The 13231-nt window shown below is 39.6% G+C and overlaps 1 protein-coding gene and 1 long non-coding RNA gene across 2 annotated transcripts in view; one reads left to right on the top strand and one right to left on the bottom strand.

Moving 5' to 3' along the window:
- The window catches only part of LOC119515001, a 107628-nt gene extending 103531 nt beyond the window's left edge, over positions 1-4097 (top strand). Inside the window, exons 2-3 of the long non-coding RNA XR_005212909.1 lie at positions 2180-2400; positions 3227-4097. This is a non-coding gene — a long non-coding RNA (uncharacterized LOC119515001). The remainder of the gene's footprint in view (positions 1-2179; positions 2401-3226) is intronic.
- The window catches only part of CPD (carboxypeptidase D), a 126477-nt gene that overhangs the window by 41996 nt on the left and 71250 nt on the right, over positions 1-13231 (bottom strand). Inside the window, exons 6-7 of the mRNA XM_037810846.1 lie at positions 11716-11907; positions 10546-10713 (exon numbers count right to left, since the gene is read on the bottom strand). Coding sequence (XP_037666774.1) covers positions 10546-10713; positions 11716-11907 — 360 coding nt within the window. The remainder of the gene's footprint in view (positions 1-10545; positions 10714-11715; positions 11908-13231) is intronic.

Below are 13231 nucleotides of genomic sequence, written 5' to 3'. Positions count from 1 at the left end.
ATTAAACAAACAGGAAACTACAAATGCTGGAGGGGATGTGGAGAAATTGGAACTCTTATTCATAGTTGGTGGGACTGTATAATGGTTCAGCCACTCTGGAAGTCAGTCTGGCAGTTCTTAGAAAACTAGATATAGAGTTACCATTCGATCCAGTGATTGCACTTCTCTGTATATACCCGGAAGATCGGAAAGCAGTGACACGAACAGATATCTGCACGCCAATGTTCATAGCAGCATTATTCACAATTGCCAAGAGATGGAAACAACCCAAATATCCTTCAACAGATGAGTGGATAAAGAAAATGTGGCATATACACACGATGGAATACTACACAGCAGTAAGAAGGAACGATCTCGTGATACATACGACAACATGGATGAACCTTGAAGACATAATGCTGAGGAAAATAAGCCAGGCAGAAAAGGAGAAATATTATATGCTACCACTAATGTGAACTTTGAAAAATGTAAAACAAATGGTTTATAATGTAGAATGTGGGGGAACTAGCAATAGAGAGCAATTAAGGAAGGGGGAACAATAATCCAAGAAGAACAGATAAGCTATTTAACGGTCTGGGGATGCCCAGGAATGACTATGGTCTATTAATTTCTGATAGATATAGTAGGAACAAGTTCACAGAAATATTGCTATATTAGGTAACTTCCTTGGGGTAAAGTAGGAACATGTTGGAAGTTAAGCAGTTATCTTAGGTTAGTTGTCTTTTTCTTACTCCCTTGTTATGGTCTCTTTGAAATGTTCTTTTATTGTATGTTGTTTTTTTTTTTTAATTTTTTTTTCATACAGTTGATTTAAAAAAGAAAGGAAAGTTAAAAAAAAAAAAAAAAAGGAAAACAAGGAAAAAAATATGTAGTGCCCCCTTGAGGAGCCTGTGGAGAATGCAGGGGTATTGGCCTACCCCACCTCAATGGTTGCTAACATGACCACAGACATAGGCAACTGGTGGTTTGATGGGTTGAGCCCTCTACCGTAGGTTTTACCCTTGGGAAGACGGTTGCTGCAAAGGAGAGGCTAGGCCTCCCTATAATTGTGCCTAAGAGCTTCCTCCCGAATGCCTCTTTGTTGCTCAGATGTGGCCCTCTCTCTCTAGCTAAGCCAGCTTGAAAGGTGAAATCACTGCCCTCCCCTCTACATGGGATCAGACACCCAAGGGAGTGAACCTCCCTGGCAACGTGGAATATGACTCCCGGGGAGGAATGTAGACCTGGCATTGTGGGACGGAGAACATCTCCTTGACCAAAAGGGGGATGTCAAAGGAAATGAAATAAGCTTCAGTGGCAGAGAGATTCCAAAAGGAGCCGAGAGGTCACTCTGGTGGGCACTCTTACGTACACTTCAGACAACCCTTTTTAGGTTCTAAAGAATTGGGGTAGCTGGTGGTGGATACCTGAAACTATCAAACTACAACCCAGAACCCATGAATCTCGAAGAGAATTGTATAAAAATGTAGCTTATGAGGGGTGACAATGGGATTGGGAAAGCCATATGTACCACACTCCCCTTTGACTAGTTTATGGATGGATGAGTAGAAAAATAGGGGAAGGAAACAAACAAACAGACAAAGGTACCCAGTGTTCTTTTTTACTTCAATTGCTCTTTTACACTTTAACTATTATTCTTGTTACTTTTGTGTGTGTGCTAATGAGGGTGTCAGGGATTGATTTAGGTGATGAATGTACAACTATGTAATGGTACTGTGAACAATCGAATGTACGATTTGTTTTGTATGACTGCGTGGTATGTGAATATATCTCAATAAAATGAAGATCAAAAAAAATAATAATAAGTCATTTAAAGTATATTTTGGTGATTGTAGACCATGTCACCAGATGGGTGGAAGCCTACCTTCTATCCTCAGCCATAGTGTTGAGAAACTCTGAAGTTATCCTTGGACAAATCATTCCCCATTATGGGTTAGTGGAAAATATAGACTCTGGCAATGGTAGCCACTTGACCTCCAGTGTATTGCAGAACATCATGGGAAGCCTAGGTGTCACTTGGGACTTCCATACTCCCCAGCATCCGCCATCCTCTGGGAGAGTGGAGAGAATACTGGTTTGCCTTTTGCCAGGAGGACTGCAAAAATCCCTTCCCTAGACACGAAAGATCTCTTCCATAAAATTATATACTGGCCTTGTCTTCTACTTTATCGTCTCTCAGGCACTGTGGATTGTTGGCCCAGACCATGCCTCTTGAATTTGCTGCCTATCGACATCAGCCTGGCAGCTGAGTTCTGATCCAGTCGTGGAGAGAATCCAAACTTCAACTGATCTGGGAGGGACCCTATCAACTCTTGCTGATGACTGAGACAGCAGTCCGAACAGCAGAAAGCGGCTGGACTCATTACACACAAGTAAAGGGACCAGTGCCTGAACCAGACAGTAAGTATCCAGCAACTCAACCCGAATCCTGGAGAGTGACTCCCACCTCAGATCCCCTAAAGATCACTCTAAATAGACAAGAGTTGAAAGAACATACTAGGAGGGAGGAAGGGCTGGATTAAACCTTGTGTTTGCATTGTGCTGTGTATAGCTTAATCATAAAATTGCTTATACTGATCATAATGTTCCATATTCAAGGAGTAACATGTTCCGCTAAACTGGTTGTAAGTGTAGTCAAAGGCTTCAAGTCCCAAACTGTATAATTTAACATTTGTCAAGTAATTAGCTATGGAAATCTAAAACATCAGTAACAACTGAGGGAGAAATATAAGTATTTATGTTGAGCAGACTGTTCAAATAGAGAGCAAGATTGTTGGGGGACGAACATTTAGGAGTATAACTTATGAGTCACCTAACCCCTGTTATACTTGGAACACTGTTTAGTGGACAACAAAGTATAAGGGATGGGTCTCACCCAGCTTGGAGGGAAAACCATTAAGGGAAACTTGGCTAGAGTCCAACTCTCCAGTTCAAAATGACTTCAAGGTCATTAGAGTACTTGAAGCTAGAAACTAAAAGCAGACCACAGAAACAGAGACAGGTTATGGAGATACAAATGCCTGGGTAGAATGAGTCAAATATACCATCTAGAGTCTAAATAAAAGCAAGTGTCACGCTTGTGCAACAGGCCGACCCACTTATCAAATTGTGCTCTTCCCCTTGGGTATGGGAAACCATGAAAAGGAGTTTAAGAGTATGATACTCCTCTTTCAAAATGCTACTCCTGGTGAAAGTTTTGGTATGTTGTCCTCTCTTTTCCCTCCAGTCTGGGAGGGAAGTGTCAAGGCTGTACTGGCTTCTCGTCTTGGTCCCGGAAACCACTCTGCCTGCCTCTCCAGATGGAAAGAAGGGCTGCAGGATCTTGAAACCATGGCCTTGTGTACACGAGTATGGAATATGAGTAAGGATAGTATTGGCAACTTCTCTAGCTTAGCTATACCCCAAGCAGACTTCTGGTGGTACTGTGGGAAGGGCATCCTCCAGCCAACACTACCTGAAAGGTGGGAAGGAACCTGTGCTCTGGTTCAATTGGCTATCCCATTCACCCTGGCATTTAAAAGTAAAGAAAAAGTAACAATCCAGGGCAAAACAGCGTTGGATGTTTCATTATCCTGTTTGCCCAGGGGTTAGTTCAGACTCATTGAAACCGCCCTAACCAAGAGTATCAGCAGAACAATCTATACCCCCCTCAAAGAGAAAGATCCTTATGATGAGGAATGCAAAAAAAAAAGAAAAAAACAGCAAATTTAAGAAACTAGAATGTGAAAACTAAAAGGAGTTTAAAAAGAAAGAGGAGGGAATCTGTAAGAAAGGGTTAAGTTTAGCCTTTCACATAAACGCAATGTGGAGTAGGGAAAAAGGGAGGCTGAACAAGGCTGGCTCAAACGGGCTCTGAGGTTGGGAGGAGGGAAAGGGCCCTTGACATAAGCCTCGAGTTGGTTCTCTCAGATAGGCTGTACAATTTAAAATCCCAAAGGCGGGTTAGTTAGCTCTCTCGGATAGACTGTACCCTCTGGAGTATCCAGCCAGTGGAGAAACAGGGGAGGGACTTGCGTTAGGCTTGGAATATAAATTTTCACTGTGTCTGGCTGTGCATCTGTTCTTGCAAGATCGTGAATAAATTCTTTTCTCCTCCACAACTGGGTGAGCGTTTTTAAGGTATAATGCTTGTTTCTAACAAAATAATTTATGGATAGCAGAGCCAGCCTTGGAACCTAGATTTCTTAATTGCATGCTCAGAGAAAAAAATGCTAAAAACCTCTCTTATAGTCATATAAGAAATTATTCAATTGGATTTATATCATAGACTACATAAAATATATATATATATTATTGAGATTGTTCACATACCATACAACTATCCAAAGATCCAGTGTACAATCAATTGCCCATGGTACCATAAAACAGCTGTGCATCCATCACCATCATTTTTTTCAGTTTTTAGAACATTTTCATTACTCCAGAAAAGAAATAAAGAAAAAAAAAAAGGAAACTCAAATCCCTCCATACCCCTAACCACCCCCCCTCCATTACTGCTTCATAGTTTTAGTATAGTACATCTGTTACTGTTCATGAAAGAATGTTAAAATTCTACTAACTGTAGTATATAGTTTGCAACAGGTATATATTTTTTTCCTATATGCCTCTCTATTATTAACTTCTTGTTATAGTGTCATACATTTGTTCTAGTTTGTGAGAGAGATTTCTAATATTTGTATAGTTAATCACGGACATTGTCCACCACAAGACTCACTGTTTTATACATTCCCATCTTTTAACCTCCAACTTTCCTTCTGGTGACATATGTGACTCTGAGCTTACCCTTTCTACCACCTTCACACACCTTTCAGCACTGTTAGTTATTCTCACAACATGCTACCATCACTCCTGTCCATTTTCAACCTTTTAAGTTCACCCTAATTGAACATTCTGCCCATGATAAGTGACCGCTCCCCATTCTTTAGTCTCATTCTATATCCTGTTAACTTATATTTCATGTTTATGAGTTTACATATTATAATTAGTTCATATCAGTGAGACCCTGTGATATTTGCTTTTATGTGTCTGTCTTATTTCACTCAATATAGTGCCCTCAAGGTTTCTTCATCAACCCATTTCTTTTATGACGGTTTTGTTCACACACCATACATTCTGTACTAAGTAAACAATCGTTGGCTCCCTGTATAGTCACATATTTATGTATTCGGCACCATCGCCACCATCCATATAAGGACATCTCCATTTCTTCCACAAAGAAGGAGGAAGAGTCAAAGAAGGCAGAGAGACAAAAGAAAAAGAAAAGAGATAGAGAGAGAAAAAAAAACATAATAGCTAGAAAGCAACAAAAGGAAAGATAGCTTTAACCTAAAGTAGTATAAAGAATCAGACAACATCACCAATGCCAGGAGTCCCATACCGCTCCCCCCCCCGCCATATGCATTTAGCTTTGGTATATTGTTTCTTTTATATTAAAGGAAGGATAATACAATGTTTCCATTAATTTAGTCTCTAGTTTGCAATGATTGTATTTTCCCACAATCCCACCCTATTTTAACAACTTGCAATGTTGACATTTATTTGTTCTACCTCATGTAAAAACATATTTGTATGTTTTATTACAATCATTGAGACCCTAGGTTTCACTGAGTTATACAGTCCCAGTCTTTATCTTTCCTCTTTTGTTCTGGTGTCCCACATGGTCCTAACCTTCCTCTTTCAACCATACTCATAGTCATCTTTGTTCAGTGTACTTACATTGCTATACTACTATCTCCCAAAATTGTGTTCCAAACCTCTCCTGTCTTTTCCTTTCTGTCTGCAGGGCTCCATTCAGTGTTTCCTGTAGAGCAGGTATCTTGTTCACAAACTCTGTCATTGTCTGTTTGTCAGAGAGTATTTTAAGCTCTCCTTCATATTTGAAGGACAGTTTTCCTGGATATAGGATGCTTGGTTGGTGGTTTTTCCCTTTCAGTATCTTAAATATATCACCCTACTTCCTTCTTGCCTTCATGGTTTCTACTGAGAAATCCACACATAGTCTTATCAAGCTTCCTTTGTATGTGATGGATCGCTTTTCTCTTGCTGCTTTCAGGATTCTCTCTTTATCTTTGAAGTTTGATAATCTGATTATTAAGTGTCTTGGCATAGGCCTATTCAGATCTATTCTGTTTGGGATATGCTGCTCTTCTTGGATCTGTAATTTTATGTCTTTCATAAAAGATGGGAAATTTTCACTGATTATTTCCTCTATTATTGTTTCTGCCCCTTTTCCCTTCTCTTCTCCTTCTGGGACACCAAGAAATACATTCTTGCATTTCGTTTTGTTAAGTTACCGGAGATGTTGGTCTTATTTTTCCATTCTTTTCTCTATCTGTTCTTTTGTGTGTAGGCTTTCAGGTGCCTTGTTCTTCAGTTCCTGAGTGTTTTCTGCTGCCTCTTGAGATCTGCTGTTGTATGTTTCCATAGTGTCTTTCATCCCTTGTGTCAACACAAGGGATCTTTCATTTCCATAGATTCTGCCAGTTGGTTTTTTGAACTTTAAATTTCTACCTTATGTATGCCCAGTGTTTTCATTATATGCTTCATCTCTTTTGCCATATCTTCCCTAAACTTTTTGAATTGACTTAGCATTAGTTGCTTACATTCCTGTATCTCAGTTAAAGTTTAAGTTTATTCCTTTGACTGGGCCAAAACTTTGTTTTTCTTAGTGTAGGTTGTAGTTTCCTGTTGTCTAGGCATCTGGTTTCCTTGGTTACCCCAATCAGGTTTTCCCAGACCAAAACGGGCTCCGGTCCCAAAAGGAGGAAATATTCAGTATCTGGTTTCCCTGAAGGTGTGTCTTAGAAAACTGGTACACCCTGTGATGCCTCAGGTCACTGTGCTTTTCTGCCCAGCAGGTGGCGCCTGTCAGCCTGTAATTCCAGACTGGTGTAAGGAGGTGTGGCCTGTGGCTGTTTTCCCCCAGGCTCTGGGGTCTGGTTCTGAATGGAGGGCGAGTAGTAGAGCTGGGCCCCACCTCCTTCCTCTTAGGGAAGATAGACCCCTAGGGAGAGGTCATTAGCATTTCAATGGTCCCTCTCTGCCTATACTATCCCCACTCTTGTCTGGGTCAGAGCGCTGGGAACTGAAAATGGCTGAGGCTTTCTCCACTGAGCCAAAACAGGGACAGAAAGTCCCTTTCAGGGCCAGTCCGCAGCCATCCTCCAGCTCTCCAAGGTCAGTCATCACCCAAAGTCTCTGTCTGCTTGTTGCGGATTTGTAGCTTGTATCGAACAGTCCACGTTTGTTAATTAAAACCCCAGGTGGAGCTCGGGTGAGCTGTATTCACTTGCTCAGGGAGAGCTGGTCTCTAGCACCACGAGGCTTTGCAGCTAAGGTCATGGAGGGAGGGGGCTCCCAGCTTGGACCCACAGATTTTATGCTGTGATCTCAGGCACTCTCCCCAATTCAGGTTGGTGTATGATGAGTGGACGGTCACGTTTGTCCCCCCTGCAGTTATTCCAGATTATTTATTAGTTGTTCCTGGTTTTTTATTAGTTGTTCCAGGGAGACTAACTAGCTTCCACTCCTCTCTATGCCACCATCTTAGATCTATATCATAGACTTTTCATGACCAAAGGTAAAGAAAATGATGCTTTAAAACTTACATAAAGGATATCAACTACATTCATGCTCCTCATAGGCCATAATGCAGTTAGGACGCTTCTCAGGCAAAAACCTAGAGTTACCCATCCCCACTCCCACACCAAAGGGTTGAATCCTTTCTTCCTATTAGTCACATCGTTTTCATATGTCCACCTGTCCACTTATCCTCTCTTCTACTGGGACATTCACCTTTGCCCTTTTTTAATCATGCTACTTCAGGGAAATAGAAGTGAAAGAAGATACGCAACTTGAATTCAGATAATGTAATCCTGTGATAAACACCACAAACATTCATAAAAAATAAAAAGCTTCTTTAAGAAGCAAGTATGAAGAATTGAGCTCTACAACACAGTGAACCCTATTGTAAACAATAGACTAAAGTTAATAGTACAATTATAAAAATGTTCCTTCATGAATTATAACAAATGTACCACACCAATGCAAGGTGTTTAATAAGAGTGGTAAATAGGAACTTTGTATTTTATGCATGATTTTTCTGTAAACGTACAACTTCTCTAATAAAAAACAAAAACAAAAACACTGAGCTCATACTATTCCCAAAATAGTTTTAACAAGAACACAAACATGCTTCAACACCTCTTCTTATGCAAATTTAATTTCTCAAAAACATTTAACTTTACCTGGGATCCGTGACCCAGATCTAAAAATTTGGACAGAAAAGGCAGCATCAACTTCTATCCAATACTAAGTCTCCCAAATGGCTAATTTTCTAAGGCAAAAAAGAAAAAAGCATGCAAGACTTACAGACTACCAAACAGTCTATTTCAAAAAATAGTCAGTGTCAAAATAATCAGTGTCAACTTGCAGTCCACAAAGATGGTGGTACAAGATGCTCCAGTGTGCCATTCCCCAACAGAATCTTTGAACAACTAGCAAAACCCAGCAGAGCCACCTTCCTCAAAACTCCAGAAAATGTTAAAAGGGTTGCAGTAACTGGGTGAGCACCAATTCAAGAAAACACAACTTTAAAAACAGAGACGCTCTCAATGTTCTTGCTGGTTCCTCCCCTATCCCATCCCTGGAGCAGTGTGGATCTGGCCTATATGTGCCCAATGTGGGTTCCTGGCCCTAATCTGGAGGGAACCAGTATGCCCATACTGGGGTACCTGTATGTTGGCACCAATCTATCAGGTAGCAGCTGGAAAAAATGAACAAGGAAACTCATCTCTGTCTTGTCCTCCCAGAACATGCTCTGCAGGAGGAAGCAGCTTGCACAACTAAAGCAAGGTAAGAAACAATTAAGTCAAAGCAGCCTGGGACAGGATTACTGGCTTTAAGATACAACATACAATAGTGCTCCCAAGAGGGGGTGAAAGTCCATTTCATAGGGAATAGAGAGGACTTTCAGATTCCTGTAAAGGGGGAATTCCTAAGGCCACAACCAAGTGCAAGGCCAGGACAAAACACAGGCTCAGAAAAGATAAGGAAGATTCTGCACTTCTTCACCTCATGTTCATTTTCTTGGTAGGAGAGGCTGAAGTCTGTGGGACAGCAAAAGCCAAAGCAGAGCCAATTTACAAAGACTGTGAAAGGTGTTTTGTTTTGTTTTTTTTTTGCTTTGGTTTGTTTCTGTTACTCCTGGCACTCAAGGAAAGCTCTATCATATTACTAGCTGGATACAAACTTCAGAAACGGACATCTCAGGGACTGAATATCAGAGATAACACATTAAAATATTAAAATGTACAGTGTGCAACAAAAGATTACAAGACAAACAAAGATACAGGAAACAATGGCCCATTCAAAGGAACAAGATAAAAATCCAGAAACCATAAACAAAGAAGACCAGACTGGATATACAGGACAAAGACTTTTCAAAAATTATCTTTTCTTTCTGCTCCTCAGCCTGAATCATTTCAATTGTCTTGTCTGCAAGTTCACTGATACTTTCTTCTACCAGCTCCAATCTATTATTGTGATTTTCATAGTGCTCATTCATCATTTTCCTGAAGTCCTTTAGTTCCTTCTCCATGTTTTCTTTTATCTCCTTGAGTACACTGAAGATATGAGTGTGTTGGTATGTGTGTGGTAACATATAAAACAACCCTGAAGACATCATGTTGAGTGAAATGTCAGGCACAACAGAACAAATACTATGTGAGTCCACTTATATGAAATATCAAGGATAAGAAATTCATAGAGACAGAAAGTAGATTAGAGGTTACCCGGGGCTGGAGGCAGGGAGAATGGGGAATTGTTGCTTAATGGGTACAGAGTTTCTGTTTAGGGTGCTGGAAATTTTTGTTGATGGTGGTGATATAGCACAACATGAGGATTATTTCTACTTTTTGGCTATTATGCAAATTATGAACATCTGTGTACAAGTTTTATGTGAATCATATATTTTCATTTCTCTTGGGTATTGACATCTTCACTCTTTCTGATACAACCCTAGTTGGACAAAGTGATGTTTTTGAATCCTGACCTTTCATCCTATTCAACTGAATCATTACTACTGAGTTACATGTCAGTGTATAAGCTCATATACATATGAAAATAGGTCACTGTGCTGCAATTAAGGATTATAGCAAGTAGGAAGTAAGAGAATGCCAAAATCTAACTGTACATAAGAGTTTATTAAACATTAGGGAGAAAATAGGATTAAACACTTGAATCTGTTAGTGTGCAATTTTTATGAATGACAAAGCATGTTACCAAATTCCCTGTATGAGGGATAAATACAAAACAATTTTTAAAACTACCAAAGAGGGGGTGAGGTAGAGAGAAGGAGGAAAGGATAAAACAGTCAGCGAATCTGTCTAAAAAGTAATGAGAAAAGACCTTTATTGTCATCTGTTATAACAGCAATAACAGGACAATCATTTTAAGAAAGTCTATAACTATAAACAGCTAAAATTCCACCAGAATTTCTAAATATTCTCAACGGGAACTGATTAACGGAATATAAAGTTGCCATACCTCCATGCAGGTTTGCTGACAGTACGAACGGATATGACTTCATCCAGCTCATCATAGCAATAGTTTCTGGTTGGGTGGGATCTGTGATCTGAACAAACTGGTCTGGGAAATTTCGGTTCAGGTCAAAGTTGTTGCTGTTGTTTCTGCCAAGTACACTTATTGAATCTCCTGTATGTTAAAGGATTCAAATTTAAGCTATTCTTAACTTATATTTAAATCCAAAATACACTAACTCAGCTATCAACTCAAAGATAAATGTGAATACATCAGGCTTCACTATAGTCAATCACATTATAATTAAAACTCACAACATTTTTATGTTGCACATTAAAAAAATCAAACTCTTCTACATCTTTTGAACAGAGGAGTAAGACCATTATTATCTTTACATTTCTGCCCTCTGGTCATACTTTAAGGGAAAAAGAAATCCAATTATGCAAATTTTATTGAACTAAATTAAAGTATTACTCAACTGTCAATAATCCATATACAATGACAGTAATAAGTGGGCATTACTATAGTACTGATATACAGGTAAACAACACTTCGTAAAGAAATAGACCAAATGAAAAGAAGAAAATTATGGTATGCTTCCAGTAAAATGATCACAAAAAAGTAAAGTGTGTTAATAAATCATGTAGCTGCCTACTCATATAGTAGTATCTATTCTACTCACTAGTATCATTGCCTGGAAGAAACTATGGGTTGGAAAAAGATGGATTCTCACTCTTTTAGTATTCTGCATAACGTGGCCCATGTAAGGAAGCTGCTTTCCCTGCCCAAATTATATTGCCCCAGGAGAGATGGGCTTGCCCAAAACAGGCAAAGGTATAGGAAGTAAATAATTTAGCAGGGATAGAATATGCATGGGGAGTAGCAGTAGGAGTCAAAACAGAATCACTGGCTTCAGAAGATATTTGGCTTGAATTCTTACTTACGAGATAAGGTTCCCAATATAATAACTTAGCAAAAACTATTAAAATGAAATAATTTGTAAAAATCTTAGAAAACTCCATTAAATAGAAACTTGACCGGTGTGGGTTATTTGATAGGAAGAAGAACTACAACCAGTTATAAATTAGAAGAATAAAATATGAAAAAATTCCACAAAATAATCATGCCATGTGATAATCAAAACATTAAACAATAAAACAGACAGCTATTCTTTACCTTCCTGGGCTTTTTCATACCCATCAGGATTCATAGATGGCATAAGATGGATTCTAGTGCTATGAACCAAATCTGTTACTTCAGGATCTGTTCCAAAGTTCTTACAAAGATATTCAATGAGGTTCAATAGCAATTCTCTTCCAACCACTTCATTTCCATGCATATTTCCAATGTACTTAAATTCTGGTTCACCTGAAAATAAAATAATTACATGGAAGACTTTTTTTCTTTTCAGTTTTCATGGAGTCTCTCTATACTTTTCCCAACATTATATAAAGAGTCCGAACCTAAAATTTAAGAAAACACATTTTAGAGACATAAGCAGGGAAAAACCACAAACATCTAATAAAGCAGCTTTCTGTTTACTACTATATACATCTGAGAAATAGGCTCAAAGTGTGTGTGTGTGTGTGTATTTATTTATATATATATATATATATATATATATATATATATACACACACAAAGTGACAATAAGAATATTATTAGCAGAAGAGAATCTAATCTGTGCAGCATATTAAATACCAGGGATAATATGGGTTATCAAATGGATTTTCTACTTTTTTGGAAAAAGATGGGTTACTTTTTGTTTGTTTCAATTATTCATCTTATAGGTGACCTTTCGAGAAGAAACAGCAAATGCATGTGAAACAGTACATAGTTTTGAGAGGCACTACTGAAATTATTTGTAAGACCAAACCGGAGGCGGGGCAAGATGGCAGACTGGTGAGCTGTATGTTTTAGTTACTCCTCCAGGAAAGTAGGTAAAAAGCCAGGAACTGCGTGGACTGGACACCACAGAGCAATCTGTCTTTGGGCATACTTCATACAACACTCATGAAAACGTGGAACTGCTGAGATCAGCGAAATCTAAGCTCAATACAGAAAGCTTCAAAGAATTGAAATTTGGGCACGTCAAGTCAAGAGCAGAACTAAGAGAGCTCTGAGACAAAAGGCAATAATCCAGTGGCTGAGAAAATTCACTAAACAACACAACTTCCCAAGAAAAGGGGGGTGTCCGCTCACAGCCACCATCCTGGTGGACAGGAAACACTCCTGCCCATCGCCAGCCCCATAGCCCAGAGCTGCCCCAGACAACCCAGTGTGACGGAAGTGCTTCAAATAACAGGCACACACCACAAAACTGGGCGTGGACATTAGCCTTCCCTGCAACCTCAGCTGAATGTCCCAGAGCTGGGAAGGGGGAGCAGTGTGAATTAACAGAGCCCCATTCAGCCATCATTTGAGCAGACTGGGAGCCTCCCAACACAGCCCAGCAGCCCAGAACTGCCCTGGGGGGACGGCACTCACCTGTGACATAGCACAGTCATCCCTCAACAGAGGACCCGGGGTGCACAGCCTGGAAGAGGGGCCCACTTGCAAGTCTCAGGAGCCATACGCCAATACCAAAGACTTGTGGGTCAGTGGCAGAGACAAACTGTGGCAGGACTGAACTGAAGGATTAGACTATTGCAGTAGCTTTAAAACTCTAGGATCATCAGGGAGATTTGATTGT

Source organism: Choloepus didactylus, chromosome 18, assembly GCF_015220235.1.
Source record: "Choloepus didactylus isolate mChoDid1 chromosome 18, mChoDid1.pri, whole genome shotgun sequence".
NCBI lineage: Eukaryota > Metazoa > Chordata > Mammalia > Pilosa > Megalonychidae > Choloepus > Choloepus didactylus.
Note: the sequence above shows the minus strand (reverse complement) of the source record. Positions and strands in the feature narration are given on the sequence as shown.